Below are 19083 nucleotides of genomic sequence, written 5' to 3'. Positions count from 1 at the left end.
GCCCGCAAGGGGTCCTCTCTGCAGCGCTGGGCGGGTTTAAATGGGGCTCGCGCGCTTGGATGTAGCGAACAGCAGCTGGAACTGGCGCTCTGTCGCTCACGGGCGCGCGCGCACACACACACACACACACACACACACATACACACATATATATATATATATATATATATATATATATATATATATATATATATATATATATATATATATATATATACACACACACACGCATATATATATATATATATATATATATATATATATATATATATATATATATATACACACAAACACACTCACGCGCACACGCGCACGCGCACACAGCCGCGAGACAGGCAGCTATCACACCTAACACACCGGACCGTTCGGCTCGAGACTCCGCAGGTTCAGGAGTTTCTTCGATTTAAAAGTTTACTCGATTTTTATCTGTTTCTGACCAGAAAACCTTTTATTTCTTCTTATATATATATATATGTGTATATATATATTTTTTAAATTTTCCGGTGGTTAAAGCTAGTTTTCTCGTCAGTAAAGTCTTAAGTTCTGAGAGACCGGAATGTTTAAACCGAACTAACTGATCCGTCTCATTAGCTATCAGTGCTAATTCGTGTTTTTTTTAAAATAAATAATATTTACTTGATTTGTTTTCTATTTAATTTATGTTACGATTTAATTCCAGAATATTATTTTAATTAGGTTCCATTCACAACCTACAGATTTAGTTGTGTTAATGTTTTGTTTTTTTTAATGACAGAACAGTTTAGGATCATTTGTATATTTGGAGTGTTTTATGTAGTCGTCAGATTCGGTTTATTTATGATAGACTTGAAAGGTTTGAACGTTTAGAGCAGGTTTTATTGGTAGTGTTTCTGTAGTTTGTTGTTAAGTGAGGGTTTGAGTGGACAGTGATGATGCTCGGCTTGGTGCTGGAGTTCATGCTCGTGCTGATGAAGGTCATGTGGGCTATCGCGCTCGCGGCGCTCCGCTGGGTCGCGCGGCCCCGCGAGAAGAGCGTGGCGGGCCAGGTGTGCGTGATCACGGGCGCGGGCGGTCAGCTGGGCCGCCTGTTCGCACTGGAGTTCGCGCGCCGCCGCGCCGTGCTCGTGCTGTGGGACATTAACAGCCAGAGCAACGAGGAGACCGCAGAGCTCGTGAGGCAGATCTACCGGGAACAGGAGACGCACGCGGACAGAGAGGGTAAATAAAAACCACATAGACTGTGTGATTGTGTGTGTGTGTGTGTTATGATTATGTTCTGTAACAAGCTTGAAACCTGATGCACATTAACACTTTAGTAATCACACACACACACACACACACACACACATACACACAGAAGAGAGGACGAGAATGTTACAGTGAATGTTATATAATAACTAAATGCTTCCTGTGTTGTGCATTTATAATACACTGCAGGGGTGTAACGGTTTAAAGTTTTTCACAGTCTGATAACCTAGTCTTAAAATGTCACAGTGTCACGATGGTATCATCACTGCAGGGGTGAAGTCCCCTAATGGTTTATATATATATATATATAAGGAAGATATTTCTGAGAACAACTTCTCTGTAAACACTTTTAGATTGTCAGTATTTATCATGTCCTTGTAAGCTCTAAAAGAGAGTCGCTGCGATACGGTGTGCAGCACTGCTTAGTCCAAACCAGAGAGTTGTTTCATTTCGCAATGCCGTGATGGTTTATAAAGATACGTGCATGCTAGGATGGAGCAGAGGTCGAGGTTTTCAGTGCACTGAGACTTGACTGGTAGCTGTCCGCTCACACAGCATGACTTAGTGTGAACCTGTAACATGGTAACAACCCTACTACACTGCGATATTCACCACACACGTTAACGTCACCGTGGAGGCCTTCAAATATCGTCATTCAGGGAAGACACGATAGTATTATGATGCTATTAGTGATAATATGTGGAGAGAAAGTAACTATATACATAATGTATGATTTGTTGACCGGTGTGTGTGTATGTGTGTGTGTGTGTGTGTGTGGAGCAGGCGGCGTGGAGGAGGTGCAGCCATTCAAGCCGCACGTGTACACGTACGTGTGCGACGTGGGGAAGCGCGAGAGCGTGTACTCGACGGCGGAGCGCGTGAGACGCGAGGTGGGCGACGTGGACCTGCTGATCAACAACGCGGGCGTGGTCTCCGGACAACACCTGCTGGAGTGTCCAGACGAGCTCATCGAGAGGACCATGGTGGTCAACTGCCACGCGCACTTCTGGGTGAGTTGTACGTGCACGCCGTCTGGCGGGCGTCGTGACGCACGTGATCCCAAACCGCATTTTAGAATATCGCCGCAGTTCTGCGATCCTGTGCGTTCAGAGCGAAGTGTGACGCACGTAACCAGTCCCACTTGCTTTAACACTTGGTCTTTCGTGGAAACACAGCTGCTGTTTCAGAGTTGCTGTTCATTACGTAGTCTCCGTTGTGAGTTTTTATTTGCACTTTCCTCTTGAAAGGACGTTTGCCTTTTGTTGCGCGGAGACCAAACGGCTGAACCTAATTCCCTTTGTCCGTTCGCAAAAGAGCAAAGGCGATCCCTCTCGCAGCCACATCACAGAGAACGAAATGCCGACGGACGACCGAGGCTACGTCCTTCGGCGCATTTCTCACAGCGTCTCTCCATCGACGTCTGCTCTTATTCGTTTTAATTTAGCCGCATCGTGTCACGTATAAAAGTGCAGTGCTGGGGATAAAAAATATTAAGTAAAGTAGTCGTGATAATCATTTCATTAATCATCACGCATGCATTTCTTATCACCATCTACCACCATCACACCACATCTGTTCACCACAAGAGATCTTTGAGGGTGCTGGGCTTGTCTGCATCTTAAATAAGAGGATGAGTAAGTGTATTTGCACCTTAAGTGATTTAGGTCAAGAGTTTTTTTTTTTTGGTTTTACACGTACGATGCTATCAAGACTACGTCAGGTGACCTTTTCCCACCAGCAAGGTTCTGGTACTCATGTAAAAACCCTAAACGATGATGTTTCGTTTGAAAACGCCTGTAACGGTTTCGCTCTGTCCTGCTCTTCCCACACAAGCACTGTGTAGAAGAGATAGTTCCATTACGTTGTGTTAATCAAATACCGTTAAGCCCTTTGTTTGGAGCCAAAAGCACACACTAGCCGGTCAAAAGTTTGTGGACACACGATTGAAACGTTTCTCATGATCTTAAAACCTTTTGATCTGAAGGTGTGTGATGAAATGTTTGAAATCGGTGTTGTAGAGAAAAATATCATCATGCCGACGTATTCATTCCTTTCATTAGGAAACTAACATTTTATTACAAAAATATCTATTTTTTAAACAGACGACTCGGTGCGAAATATTCTGAAAAGCAGCCAATAAGTGTGCAGCGTCGGTGTGAACTCCTTTAATACTGTTTAAAAAGCATCTCAGGGAAATTCCTCAAGAAATCTGTCGAGAAAACGGCAAGAACACATTTCTGGAAATCCTAGGCGAAAATGGCGTCTACTTTGAAGATATCACAATCCTAAATTATTTTTATTTATTTTGGATTTTTTATCACAACATAATTCCCGTAGTTCCATTTGTGTTACTCCAGAGTTTTGATGACTTTATTATTCTTCTAAAATGTGGAGAAAGAAATAAAAATAAAGAAGGAACGAGTGTATAAACTTTTGACCGGTAGTGTAGATATAACAAGGCTGGGTGTGCAGGGTGTGTGATGGGTGTTTATTTGTGCTTCTTTTTTTTTTTTTGCTGTTGTCTCAGACGTCCTCTGTGTCCTGTTCAGGAGGAGGATGCCCAGGGCTCTCTTTGTTGTAAATGTTAGGTGGTGCACTATTTATCTATTACGTTCTATTATTGTTCGGTTTGGGACGTGGCCCATGACTTTTAGGTGTAAACGTTGTGGTGTGGATTAAAGGCCAGGATGGAACGTTGGAATAAATGATGTATAAACGAGTATGCCATTCATGTCATTGGCACGGTACCATATTCAACAGTACGCGTGACATCTGTGCGATCGGTTGTTCATAGTACGGTGTGATTGGCTGCATCCCAAACTGCAAACGATATGTCAAAATTGTGCACCGCATATGTGTGTGTGTGTGATCGGCCGAACCCCAAACCTAATATAAAAACTCCCAGATGGCATAGCGTGTTAGGAGATCGTGTCAATTTGAATGTTTTTATATCAGCACACAAGCGTGAGGACGAAGTTCAGTAACGAGTGGAGAGCGAACAGCGCCTCTGAGGGAACTCCGTTTCCCACTATGCAGACTCACAAAAGGCCGGCCGGCGTCTCACAGGAACTTCCCCTGCTCTGCTAATTAAAAGCCCACTGATGGGGCCATTTGGAGGTGGCTTTTTTTCTCCCTCCCTAATTGAGCTGGTGTTGGTAAACGAGAGTGTTTCTCCCCCGCAGCACCCTGTGGAGGGGGCAGTTTGTGCAGCACCATGCTGGGCCGAGCTCACACGTTCACAGGGAGCACATGTTTTATTTGTTTATCGGCCTGACAGAGTTATCGATGGGACGGTGGAGAGAAGTGCGAAGGTTCCCAGAACGGCAGACACACACACACACACACACACACACACACACACACAAAAGTCTGTAACACCTCCGCAAAGCGATTAGAATGAATTGAGTGGTGTTGATTGCGTGTTATACTGACTGCCGTAGTTGTGCTTCCTGTATTATGTAACCAGCTGTCTCAAATCGCATAACGTGTTCTACGTCTAGTTTTTTTTTTTTTTTTACAAAGAAATGCAGTCGATTTATTTATGTACTGTATAGCAGTGCAGATCTTTGCACTAATCTCTCCCGGGAGACACTTTGCTACGTCACGACGACGGCGGTAGAAAAAGTTCCCACGCAGAGCCGCGTCACTACAGTTAATGTTAACGAACCGTAAAATGTTTAAACAGCCTCAGAAATAGTGGGTCAATCCTTTTAGACTTCAGCATGGGATTAGAAAGTTTGCTTATGTTTTCTTAGGCACTGAAGTGCTGCATTTTTTAATATTATTATTATTATTATTATTATTATTATTATTTTACCAAGCATTTCTCTCTCTTTTTTTTTTGTAGATATTTTACACACTAAATGAGGTGTCGATTGTTTTTTTTTGTTGTTTTTTTCCTGGGAGCACAGACCCCGAGAGGATATTTTGCAATGAAGGAAAAATGACAGATGAAATGATATTTTGAAAGGAAATTAAAAATGAAGAAATCGCAGAGAGGAAGAAGGGCACTACGCTGCAGACGCAGAATTAGGAACAAAAACAAAAACATTTATTGCAGACACTTTGGGTTTAACCTGAAAAAGGCCAACATATGCTCAAAGGGGAATTTTCCATTTCCGGTTAATTCGAGTCATCGTCTCCTCACATAACGAACGGGATCTCTCGTTATTTGCTTTTTAATAATGACAACAAAGATAAACATAATGGGGCAGTGGTGGCTGCCACTGTTGGGCCCTTGAGCAAGGCCCTGAACCCTCTCTGCTCCAGGAGCGCTGAATCACGGCTGACCCTGCGTTCTGACCCCAGCTTCCTAACATGCTGGGGTATGCGAAGGAAAGAATTTCACGGTGCTGTAATGTATATGTGACCAATAAAGACTCATTATCATCATCCTTATTAGAATTGTAATACGACGGTATAGCTGTCGTTTTTATTCGCAATTTTGAAGATTCACAGACTGAGCGTATTTATTTATTATTATATCTTGGACGGTCGACGGTTGTAAATGGAGCTAAAAAAAAAAACATGTTCGGATTATACGTGTTGCATGTGTGTGTAGTTTGGACTCTCATTAAGGATCTGCTTGTGTTTTCTTAAGCACTTTGTGTTGTGGTTGCGAGATGAAAGCATTTGGTGATGAATGGCGACGTGAGCGGGCCACAGAGTAGAGGATGTGGTTCGTTAATACCACAAAACCTGCGGCGCTTTCTCTCTGACACACACACACATGCACAAACACACATACACACAGTTGTGTTGGTAATTAGTCTCTACAAGTATTTATTTATTTTTAGTTAGATTTGGGGGGGGGGGGGGGGGGTGCTTTAGTGGAACTTGCCATGCTCAAAAATGACTAATGGCTCTCGGATGCACTACAGGTGGCTGATGGGATTTAGGATGCAGAGAACAATGTATACAATAAAAACGAGTCTGTCGATAAACAGATACTTGATTTGATTGATCCTGTAAGATAAAATCGCCTCGTTACAGCAGCTACACAAAAGACTGCACTAAAGAATATGAATAACATAGAGAGTAATAAAGTTACTAATTAGAAGAAAGAAAAGAACATGAATGTTAAAGAATATGACTATTATATGAATATTATCGAGAGTGTTAAAGTTACTAATTAGGTATGGAGGTGCAGCGTGTAAATAAATGCATCAGGTGTACAGATCAATAAATACAGGGACCGTATGCACACTACCTGAAGATACCTTGTAATTCTTAATTGCGCTTTAAGTCCCGAGTTTTAAAACTACTCATACAGTGTGATAGCAGTCCACAGCGCTCCTTACTACACTGTGGTTGGATCAGTCTGGTCCTGAAGGAAATCCCTGAACTGAAGAAGTACTCCATGAACAGGATGGAAGGCATTGGACATGGTGGTTATCACTTTTTAGAAACAATATGGCGACCTTACATGTCTGTGTGTAGAATGATATCATCAGATAGCTAGGTTTCTAATATGGAGATTGAAAGAGGTCTGAGGCTGAAGTAGTGTTTCAGGCTGATACCAGCACTTGGTGTCGGATCGACACATTCCTAGTTTCGGGAATTTCTATCAGGAGTTTCAGTTTCTATCATGCTCGGTCTGAGTCACGAGCCGCCGGGCTCTGCGGCTCTCAGCCGGCGTGTTTGAAACGGCGAAGGCGAGACAAGCCCGTTTCCAGATGGAGCTCGTCTTTACTACCTTATGGGAATGGAGCAAGAGCCAAAAGGAAGTGATGTCATCATGTGAGCGCCCTGAGGAGGCCCCCACACTCTTCACAGAGTCTAAACGCAGCTGCACGGGAGAATCACAGCCAGCACACACACACACACACACCAGAAAGAAAAAAGTGGTAAGAAAAGAAGTGTGTGTGTGTGTGTGTGTGTGTGTGTGTGTGTTTTCCATCCATCTGGTTTTACATGAATGTTCAATTTGTGCAGAAGAAAAACAGAACAAAAACAACGTATGTGAAAGGCTATGCTGTGTCCCAAACCACATACTACCCTACTACATAGTACATCAAATTAGCACATTAGCTGTGTTATTGGCTGTGTCCCAAACCACATAGTACATCAAATAGCACATTAGCTGTGTTATTGGCTGTGTCCCAAACCACATATTACCCTACTACATAGTACATCAAATTAGCACATTAGCTGCGTTATTGGCTGTGTCCCAAACCACATACTACCCTACTACATAGTACATCAAATTAGTACCTTAGCTGTGTTATTGGCTGTGTCCCAAACCACATACTACTCTACTACATAGTACATCAAATAAGCACATTAGCTGTTATTGGCTGTGTCCCAAACCACGTTGTGCATCAAATTAGCACCTTAGCGGTGTTATAGGCTGTGTCCCAAACCACATACTACCCTACTACATAGTACATCAAATGAGCATATTAGCCGTGTTATTGGCTGTGTCCCAAACAACTATCTGAACTAACTTATGGTGCTGTAGATTTTTGGCATAGTGTTCATACAGTAATATATCTCTCGTTACCTTATTGCTCCACAAACGCACACGTTTGTGAAGTTGAAGTTACTTGAATGAGGCGTGAATTGTGGACAATGCATCCTGGAGTGTTGTATACTTTGAAGAATATTTAGGACGAATTTACCCAGAGAAAAGCATCATCATGGGAAACTGGGTGCTGTGTTAAGCTGGGCTGTAACGGCGAGCTGCTGTCTGACCCACTTCCATCACAATCGCTTATTGTTCAGATTAGTTTGACGAGATGCCAAGCGACAGGAGCCAAATTCTCCAAGCGGCGTTCTCACTGAAAAAAGATCCGGCCAGGCAGAAGAGTCGCGCTCGGCTCTGTTCAGCTCCCGCACCTGTGTGTGTGTGTGTGTGTGTGTGTGTGTGTGTGTGTGTGCATGCGTGCACAATATGGCTTAAAAATGCTCTCAGTGAGGATTTATTTGAGTGTGACTGTCAGGGTTGCTGGTTGTGGTTACCAGTACCGATTACTTCATTTTGTTGATAATTAGTCCTTTTTTTTTTTTTTTTAATACCACAGTGCTGTTGAATTTGAATCTGATGCTCTGAGAGTAGATCAGACTGTAACTCAAACGATAGATTTATTCTCATGCGCTCATTCTCGCACGTTACGGTTCCTATAGTAGCAGCTCATTCACAGGGACTTGTATGCCAGACTCTCGAAATAATTAGGCAGATTAAAAAAAAAACGAAACGTGTTGTTATTTAACAGAGTAACACTTCTGGAAGGAGTCTCAGGTGTCTTCAGGACAGACAGGGTTTTGAGTTGCAGTGTGTGTTTTTGTCTTAGGTATTTTAGGTGAAAGAAAAAAAAATCGAGGACGACGAATGTTTATAGCTAATCGCATGTAAGTGCTAACATGAAGTTAGTTGTCTCGCTGATGTTCCAGAAGAACAAGCGTGAAGTGTCATGCGTCAGTGAGTTTTATTTAATATTGTGCTGTGGTGTAAGAGGAATAAAACTCTTCAAGATGTTGTTAGAGGAACACACCACTCGCATCACGCCAATCACACGCTTTCCAACTGTTCAGCTCTCGAGAGCGTTGTACGGTTTTACACTTCGCTCCTCGTTACAAGTCTGACGTTTCTTCTTGCAGTATTTCTTTTCAGCATAGTTTTAATATCGAAGGACAGAACAAGGACCTGTCTCTTTTGTTTTATTTTTATTCATTTATTTATTTATCCCCCCCCCCCCCAAAAGATTAAATAAAATCGACACACACATGCCGTACCCATGTCCAGCACACACAACATTCAGTACGTTTACACGGACAACAATAATCCGATATTAATCCGATTAAGACGATACTCTGATTAAGAAACTAGCGTGTAAACGGCGATTATCGATGACCTTAATCCGACTAAAGTCACACTCGAAGTAAACACAAATGGAATTAAGACGTGTGGAGTATTCCTGTTTTAGTCGCGTTATCGAGGTGGATTACAGACATGTACACACCTTAATCACACTATCAACTTCGTGTGGGAGTTTTCACGTGACAGGACACGTACACACACGGCAGCGCTCGACCGTTTCACGGCAAACGAGAGCACGGCCGCGTCCCAAACCGCGTCCTTACCTGCTGTATAGTAGGAGAAATACATGTATACTTACCTATATAGTAGGTCAGTACGCGGTTTGGGACGCAGCCCACGGCTTCAAGCAGTCGTCTATTTGCGCGTACAGCACGACAAATAATTAAATGCACTTTCATTCGTAAAAAATAAAAATAAAAACACCCAAAACTGTATACTGTACCATAACGAAGACCAACTGTATGTTGATACGTGAAATTCTGTATGACGTAACGACGTGTGCCGTGAATCGCTCTGTGTTCTATAACACGTAAAACAGGAACGTGAAAGGAATATTCTAAAAGCGTCTCATACAAACATCTTAATCAGAATATTGTCTTATTCAGAATAAGGTCAAGAATTAGATTACTGCCGTCCATGTAAACGTAGTCATTGTTAGCCAGAGTGCGTCAGCTTCTCATCACTGCCCTTCTAGTTATTCATTCATGCGTCTCCTGTAACAGTTTTATCTTGGTCAGGGTTCAGTCGACGCGGAGCCTGTCCCAGGAATTGCTTCATTTGGCTTTATTAGATTTCTCATCGTCTCTCAAAACTGTTACGCACGTGCTGGTTTTTCCTCAGCGAGGTTTTTCTAACATCTCTTTCTCTCTATATATAGAGCAGCTGGTAGTTGACTAATAGGTTTATGAGGGAGGGAAAGTGTGTGTTTGTGTGTTAAACGAAAGAAATTCCAGTAAGATGTGAGATTGATATTTTTAAAGGCAGTGTGAGCTCGTACCATCCCAAACGCGTTTATAAACGCTGACATCACTGAAGCGCTTGCTCTGCTCTTCTTCACTCCGCCGCTCTCTGCCTCCATAAATCCACCGACTGCACGGCTCCAGCCGGCACTCCGTACACGGATTTCTTCTTTTTTTTTTAAAAACGCTTTCTGTCAGCGCTGTGCAGGCCCGCCTCGTCTATTCACACTATGCACCTCTTGAAGCTCTGTGATAAAGCGATACGAGGTATTTGAAAAAATATGTTTATTAAAGATATTTCACGCTACTAATATTGCTACAGACCTCTTTAACTAGGCTTAATTAAAATTCAGCTCACAGACTACAATGCAATATTACTGAATCTAAAATCAGTTTATTAAAAGCATGAACACGTGAATAATTATTAGTGACATGAGGCTACATTTAGCTGACAGGACTCGGGCTGAATGGCGATGCATGGAGGCCCATTAGGAGGTAGTTTATAACATCGCAAAGCGTTAGCGTCGTTAACAAATAACTGGCTATCGCTAACATTACATGGAGCGTAACGTTAGCCAGCAACAATGCCAGCTGCCTCAAACATAATATAGGGACCGTCTTTCAGGTGCTTCGCCAAATTCCAGGTGTTTCCTCGCTTTGTTTCAAATGAACGATAGCATCGGTTGCACACCGTCTTCACAGCATCAATTATATGTTTGTTGTCATCCGTCTCGAATGCGAAGTATTTCCATATTTAACTCTTACCACCTTTCCTCTCAACGAGTCGGGGCGGAGCTAAACCTGTCACCGTCATCTGTAGTGTTTCCCGTGTGCTCGTAGGCGTTGTTCTTCTTCTTCAGCACTAAAACGCTTACGCGTATTTGCTGCCTCCATCAGTTCCGGAAGAACTGCAACCACGAACCTTCATTACTAACGGTACCTATGCTACTGCAGGAAAACCGAAGTACTGTCACGTTTTAAGAATGTTGGTACCGTAGTATCGGTTCTTGTGACATCCCTAGAGCTAACAACGTCACAGTATTGTGTATCTTTTAACGTTGTACTGGCTCTGCATACTTGTTAGTGAATATTCAGTATGTCAGCGTGACCAGCGGACTAGCGGTGTCGGTCACTGCGGGAAGGTTTCGGCGTCCGGAACTGACTCCAAATCTTCGAGGTTTTCAGTTCCGGGAATCAGGGAACGGACTCATTTTGCGATCGACCCCCAGCACCTTGGACATGAACCGATGTGCAGGATGGCGACAGGATGGTTTTGTAAATCGGCTCTTGCGGCGCTGTGCTGATTTACCGTCCGTTTTTCACCGGCAGTTTTCCCACTCGATAAGGACGCTCTCGCATACAGTGACGCAGAGTGAGCTTTTCACTTCACTACACAACTACACACATGCAAGTCATGCACAGAGTCCACAAAGCATGAACGACAGTGTTAGCAACGGGTATAACGGTACGATAACTCCTCGCCAAACCTGTAACGTCAATCCAAGTTACTTTAAGGAAACAGCACGAGCCGATAGCAGGCAGTGAACATCCACGTGGGAGAAGTAATGTAACTTGCAATTATCATCGTGAATAGATGATGCCACAGGGGGCACGGTGGCATAGTGGTTAGCACATTCGCCTCACGCGAACTCGAGGGTTGGGGGTACGATTCCTGCCACAGCCCTGCGTGGCGTTTGCATGTTCTCCCCGTGCTGCGGGGGTTTCCTCCGGGTACTCCGGTTTCCTCCCCGAGTCCAAACACATGCAAGCCCTGCGATGGATTTGTACCCCATACTCCCTGGGATACGCTCCAGGTTCCCCACAACCCTGTAGGATAAGCTTCTTTTTTCAATTCAGTTTACATCGGATACATCCTTTTGTCTGTTTTTTTTTTTTTTAATAGATAACAAGATCAATAACAACCCCAAAACAACATGTATGGAACGTACGTGATCGATAGGCACGGACTCGTCGATAAAAAGTACTCGTCGTTCCAACGTGTGTATTGTGTAAAGAGGACATTGTGTACATTTTCCTTTTTGACTGAACTGTCACTTTAAGTGTTCATAAAGAGGAATGTCCTTCTAAAGACTTAGCTTGGATTTTTGCCTGTGTGTGTGTGTGTGTGTGTGTGTGTGTGTGTGTGTGTGTGTGTGTGTGTGTGAGACTGAGCTATGCTGTGTGAGGGCGGTGAATGAGAGTTGCTCTCTTGGCTGAAACGTTATCCTGCAAACGGGATTGGGGTGTGTGTGTGTGTGTGTGTGTGTGTGTGTGTGTGTGTGTGTGTGTGTGTGTGTGTGTGGAAAGAGGAAACGCTGGACAAACCCGAACGTTTCTTTCGCTCATGTTTCATTTCCAAGTTAAACCCCGCTAATACGCGTTTACGGTTGTTTTCCACATGCGTGTAAACGAATCTCTCGGGTGCGTGCGAGAGCAGAGCGGTCACTAACGGCCCTCGCTCCCTCCGTAGGGCGAGTATTGTTTAGACTCGGTGAATTATTATAAGAGGGAGGTCTGAAAAACACACGGGGATCAAAGTAATTTGGCAGAGATGAAGAATGCAAGGAGAATAACCCCATCTAATAATAAACCCCCCCCCATCTTTCTGCCCCCACAACCACCCCCTCTCGTCCTCTTTCAGACCACCAAGGCTTTTCTTCCCAGGATGTTGGAGATGAATCACGGCCACATCGTGACGGTCGCCAGCTCGCTGGGCCTCTTCAGCACGGCAGGGGTCGAGGTCAGTACGCTCATGCGCACACACACACACACACACACACACACACACACACACACACACACAGAATACAACACAGCAGCTAATGATAATAATAATAATACTGAAGGTCTTTACACAGGGATCAGCAGCTTCATCTGCAGTCAAACACTTTATACATACAACTCGAGAGGACTTCATACAGAGCTGTTTCCCAGCTGTCTCACTTTCTGTCTTACTCTCGCTCTCACTTTCTGTCTTACTCTCTCTCACTTTCTGAGTTACTCTCTCTCTCTCACTTTCTGTCTTACTCTCTCACTTTCTGTCTTACTCTCTCACTTTCTGTCTTACTCTCTCTCACTTTCTGTCTTACTCTCGCTCTCACTTTCTGAGTTACTCTCTCTCTCACTTTCTGTCTTACTCTCGCTCTCACTTTCTGTCTTACTCTCGCTCTCACTTTCTGTCTTACTCTCGCTCTCACTTTCTGTCTTACTCTCTCTCTCACTTTCTGTCTTACTCTCTCTCTCACTTTCTGTCTTACTCTCTCTCACTTTCTGTCTTACTCTCGCTCTCACTTTCTGTCTTACTCTCTCTCTCACTTTCTGTCTTACTCTCTCTCACTTTCTGTCTTACTCTCTCTCTCTCACTTTCTGTCTTACTCTCTCTCACTTTCTGTCTTACTCTCGCTCTCACTTTCTGTCTTACTCTCGCTCTCACTTTCTGTCTTACTCTCGCTCTCACTTTCTGTCTTACTCTCTCTCTCACTTTCTGTCTTACTCTCTCTCACTTTCTGTCTTACTCTCGCTCTCACTTTCTGTCTTACTCTCTCTCTCTCACTTTCTGTCTTACTCTCTCTCACTTTCTGTCTTACTCTCTCTCACTTTCTGTCTTACTCTCGCTCTCACTTTCTGTCTTACTCTCTCTCACTTTCTGTCTTACTCTCTCTCTCTCACTTTCTGTCTTACTCTCTCACTTTGTCTTACTCTCTCTCTCTCACTTTGTCTTACTCTCTCTCTCTCTCTCTCACTTTCTGTCTTACTCTCTCACTTTCTGTCTTACTCTCTCACTTTCTGTCTTACTCTCTCTCTCTCACTTTGTCTTACTCTCTCTCTCTCTCTCTCACTTTCTGTCTTACTCTCTCTCTCTCTCTCTTTGTCTTACTCTCTCTCTCACTTTGTGCACGCACTGAAAATGTAAAATATTCTGACTAACTTCATCCGTCTGTAAGTGTTCCCTCTTTGTCTCCCTTATGTCTGTCCTTTGCTGTCTCATCCTTCTCTCTCTCTCTCTCTCTCTCTCTCTCTCATATCATCACTTTCTATCTTTGGTTTAATGTCTGTCTCTGTCTTTCTCTCTTTTTTCGTTTCCTTATATCTATCTTATTCCCGCTCGGTCTCCCTCCCTCTTATTCTTTCTGTCTGTCTTCTTTTTTCCCCCTGCGTGTCATATTGTCTCTTTCTCCCCGTTTCAGCGCCCGTCTGTCTCCCTCCCTCTCTTCCTCTTTCTCCCTGTGTCTTTCCATCTCTGTCTTCTTTTCATATTCTCTCTTTGTCTGTGTTTCAGTGTCGCCCCTCTCGGCCTTCCTCCCCTTTTTTTCTTTCTTTCTATATTTCTGTCTCCCTCTCTCTTCCACTCTCTCACTCTTTTTCCACCTCTCTCTGTCACGTTTTCTGTCTCTCTGATGCTTTTCAACCCCCCCCCCCCCTCCCCGTTTCTGTCTTCCTCTGTCTCCCTTTCTCTTCTTTTTTTTGTGTTTCAGTGTTCTTTCTTTGCCTCAGGGGTATTTGGGCCTCACTGTACAGAACCAAGACACACACACACACACACACACACACACACACAGACATACAGTAAGCTGTTTGTCTACACTATGAAAGCTTCCAATTACATTCATGATCTGTCCTTTCTTTCATTCATTCTTTCATTCATGCTCCGATCCTCCTCTCCACTTTCCCTGCGCCGTGGCCGATTCATGCCGAGCGGGTTACGCTGTGTTAATGAATAGGCCCGGCTGCGTTAACGTGGGGTGGTGTGTTCAGTTCCTCAGCTCTGCGGCTCGGTGTTGGTTTTCCTCTCCTTCAGGGAAGCTCTGCTCCTTTGTTGCGTTTTTTTTATTTATTTTTAATTTTTTATGCTCAGCTTCTTTTTTTTCCTACTTCAAAGGCAGTGTTTTATTATTTTTTTTTATGGGCCGGCATTAATGCAGTGACTCAGAGCTGCCGTCGATCTGAGCGCGCGCGTGCGTGCGTGTGTGTGTGTGTGTGTGTGTGGACACACTCCAGGCTCTTTATCCCCCGTGTGTTTATCTACACGCATCTGTGTTTGGCTGAGCCGCTTTCTGAAGAGCGAACCACATCAAAACCGTCCCTGCAGCCGTAAACAGCGAAGAATGCTAATGAAACTGTACACGTCTCGCCGTGTCATCACATACGCACGCACACATGCACACACACACGCACAGCCCGAAGGCGTACGGTGCTGTACACTTCTCTATTTTGGGTGGTGGGGGGGATGGGGCACAGAGCATTATCGTGTAACGAGATGTGATAAAAGGGGGATGGAAATAAAGTGGAATTCGGAATTACTGATAACTCGGCTGTGTCCCAAATCACATGCTATCCGTGTGATCAGCACGGTGGAGTGCAGCAGCGTGAGCCGAGCATCTCGTCCGGTAACCTACACGTTACTGCTTTGACGAGCGGAACAGGGCACCGGTACATGGTTTGTTTGTCGTTGGGTTATTTTCCGTTTTTGTTTCTTACCGTTTGTTTATTTCACAACGGCAGGATTACTGCGCAAGCAAGTTCGGAGCCATCGGCTTCCACGAGTCACTCAGCCACGAGATCAAGGCTTCGGAGAAAGACGGCATCAAGATGACGCTGGTGTGTCCGTACCTGGTGGACACGGGCATGTTCAGAGGCTGCAGGATACGGTAAATATCCAGACTGTTCCTTCGGCGTCGCTCTGCAAGCTGACGTTTCTTCAGATATAACAACGTTTTGACGTTATAACACGCAATAAAGTTGATTCTGTCAGCCAGAAGTGACATATTGTTCTCAGTGAACTAAGTGAACCCAAGCCTCAACCCGAGATCAGTCAGACGATAGCTCGAGCATCTTTCAATCAGTTTTTCAACCGCCAGCCAAAAGCGAGGCGCGTTAACGTACCGCTGTGTGTAAAAGTCGGAACCTCCATCCGCAGCGGTAAACACTAATCACAGCCGAACTCTCTGCATAACACTCGGCATCTGAAGGCCAAGTGATGCCGTTAACATCATCCTAACATTATCAGCGGTGCTTACGGAAACGAGACGTCGTCAACCTCTGCATGCATGCCGTGAACGGAATCGTCACAGAAACCGTCGAACAGTTTCAGTTTCTAAAGGTTACGGTGCAGTTTTACAGTTTTTAAAAAAATTTTTACAGTTCGTTCTCTCTCTCTCTCTCTCTCTCTCTCTCTCTCTCAGTAAGGAGATCGAGCCATTCCTGCCCCCGCTAAAGCCCGAGTTCTGCGTGAAGCAGGCAATGAAGGCCATCCTGACCGACCAGCCCATGATCTGTACGCCTCGCATCGTCTACATGATCAGTTTCATGAAGAGGTGAGCACCTGACCACACAGACTAAAGATGCTAAAATACGAAATTATTCGGATTTATTTTGGATTTTTACATCACAACATAATTCCCGTAGTTTTATTTGTGTTACTCCAGAGTTTTGATGACTTTATTATTCTTCTAAAATGTGGAGAAAAAGAAAAATACAAAGAATGAGTGTCTAAACTTTTGAGCGGGAGTGTACTATCATTAGTATTGTTGTCAATGAGCCTCGTTTATCGTGTAAATGTTTTTGTAGGACAAACCAAAGTAAAAATTCTAGCCAGATTTACAAAAAGTTTGGGTAAGCGTTAAATTTCTCCATACTCACGTGTGCACATCGATAGATACGTCGATCACCTATAAAGCACCAAGCGTCCTAAACCCCCTAGTAACGCAGCCCAGCCGCTGCGCCGCCTCGGCTACCGCAGACGCACACCGACTCTTCCTCCTTTTGTAGGGTGCCATTACTTTACATCTAATTGACCGGCCCGTTTTTAATCTCACTTAATGACCCCCGGGTTTTATTTCGGACCGATTTCTTTCGAGTCGTCAAGATTAAACGACCAGAGTGACGGCGAGTTATATAAACTATCATATAAAACAAATCCGCAGTAACTCGGGCTACTTACAAGATTCGAATCCGATCGATCGAGGCTGTGAACTCGCGTAGAATGAGAAATAAAAAGAATCATTTTGGTTGCGTAAATACAAAAGCTCAGCGTTGTCTCTTGTGTGTTTCAGCATCTTGCCGTTCGAGGCCATCGTGTGTATGTACCGGTTCCTGGGCGCAGACAAGTGCATGTATCCGTTCCTGGCTCAGAGGAAAGAGGCCATGAACAACAACGAGGCGAAAAACGGGATCTAAACAACCGGCTTCATGAAACGACGAGAGGATACGACCACTGAGAGAGAGAGAGAGAGAGCGCGAGAGACTGAGTTTAGACTGGTGCACTTGCATTGAGCAGATGCAAACGTTTACCATATTGTTCCTCTGGAACTAAGAGCGCTGTGGACTACGCTGAGGATTTCCTCTTTGTGTTTGTCTTTCGTTTAGTTCGTTTGAAAGCAAAGCGAGCTTCTATATACCGCGTCATTAGGTCTGAAATCATACGTGAGGTATTCAGTAATTATTTACATCATGTAGTCACCAGCATTATCTAGCGTCTTTGCGAAATATACAGTATGTTACTGTACGTGCAGTAAGAAACCCCCTTTGTCACTTTTTATGTTCTGTAGACATGCACTGTAACCACGTAATTTCTCTACACTGCCATTATTGTCGTGATTCGCCAAAACCGCCGCACCACCTCAATTCCCGGAGCAACGCTTCATCTCCCGGACGCACGGATCAAACTCGGACGCGCACAGCCGACCGTATTGGCCCTTTCGCGTCCATCACAATAGCGCAGACTGTAATTCGTCACTTTGTGGCTGCTGATGCAAATAATCCTATATATATATATATATATATGTGTGTGTGTGTGCGTTTTATTTTTCTCCTCACAAAATATTCCGCCAGCAGCAGACTGATCTTCCCAGTTCGGTTCATCCTGGCAATGTAGAGGTTGTGAAATCACAATACAGTCACTGAAATGTTCCTAAAGCTTTTTTTTTGTTAATGTTATTATAGCAAGAACGAATGCTAACAGTGAGGGCATTAACGTCATCACCAGCAGTGCTAATCAGTAATCAGTAACGTTAACGTCATTTGTGTTCCGATCCATTGCTGGAAATTCGTTCCGAAGACGCATCTTAACGTGTCCCGCAATTAAACCGTAGGTCAGACGTCATTTATTCACAGCAAGCTCCGTCCCGGTTCTGGGAAAACGGCAAGAACGCGGCCGCGTTTTTCCGATCTGATCATCTTTTGGAAAAAAATTTTTTTAGGCAGGTCGAGGTGCGTGTCTACATTTTATTTAAACAAACAAACAAAAAAAAAATCAGTATATATTTTTCTTTTTAATCACTGAAAATGCAGAAGAAGCAAAACATGGACTGAAACGTGTGTCTTGTGTAGTGAATTAAACGTGTCGAAACATCGGTTCGTCAATGTATTCCGTCATGTCCGTCATATATTTCTAACCAGATGTGACTCGTGATTTGACGACGGGGATTCGGATACTCTGTATGTCTACGATGTACATTCCAGTAGCTGCCGTTTGTTCACAGTGACGAGCCTGAAGTCGCTACCTCTTCATGTTTGCCGTATGTTGACAGTATGCCGTTTATTATTTGATGCCTCTTTTTGTAACTTTCATAAGGAGCCGCACGGCGTGCGGATCCGACCCTTAGTGTCTCTGCCTAACTTAAACGAATAAACTGATTTAGATTGTGCTTCACTGTCGATTCATGCTCATTCAGAACGGCGCTAAAGCTTCCTTCTAAAGACCATGTGGTGTGGAAATACCGTTTGTTAAACTAAACCCTGACTGAAGAACCAGGGACATGGCACATACATTACTTCCAGCCCTGTGTAAAACACAAACAATCATGTTGCTACAGTTAGACTTTATCTGACTGCACACTCATCTGTTAAACGGACGCAAATGCAAACATTTCCGTGAGGAGCCTGGCGTACGCTCGCCGTGCATTATGGGTGACAGACATGGCCACTACGAATAACACTGTATAAAAATAACCCTCAAAATAAGCGCTAACAGGATGTCTCATTAAAATAGATTTTTATTTGTTCTAGCGTTCGGTCCAGACCCTTAAACTGGCCTAATTAGACCAGCAAGTAGAGAGGGTTCACTAAAGAAGCAGCACA

General features: G+C 43.9%; 1 protein-coding gene across 1 annotated transcript; it reads left to right on the top strand.

Annotated features, from left to right (window-relative positions):
- Window positions 1-302: 302 nt before the first annotated feature.
- On the top strand, window positions 303-18650 carry rdh10a (retinol dehydrogenase 10a). Its single transcript, XM_017452998.2, has 6 exons — window positions 303-1197; window positions 2011-2237; window positions 12647-12745; window positions 15508-15653; window positions 16188-16319; window positions 17058-18650. The coding sequence occupies exons 1-6, from the start codon at window positions 909-911 to the stop codon at window positions 17179-17181; spliced, it is 1017 nt and encodes a 338-aa protein (XP_017308487.1). The 5' UTR covers window positions 303-908; the 3' UTR covers window positions 17182-18650.
- Window positions 18651-19083: the final 433 nt, after the last annotated feature.

The sequence above is a fragment of the Ictalurus punctatus genome, chromosome 23, assembly GCF_001660625.3.
Source record: "Ictalurus punctatus breed USDA103 chromosome 23, Coco_2.0, whole genome shotgun sequence".
NCBI classification, from domain to species: Eukaryota; Metazoa; Chordata; class Actinopteri; order Siluriformes; family Ictaluridae; genus Ictalurus; species Ictalurus punctatus.
This window is presented reverse-complemented; position numbering and strand designations above follow the sequence as displayed.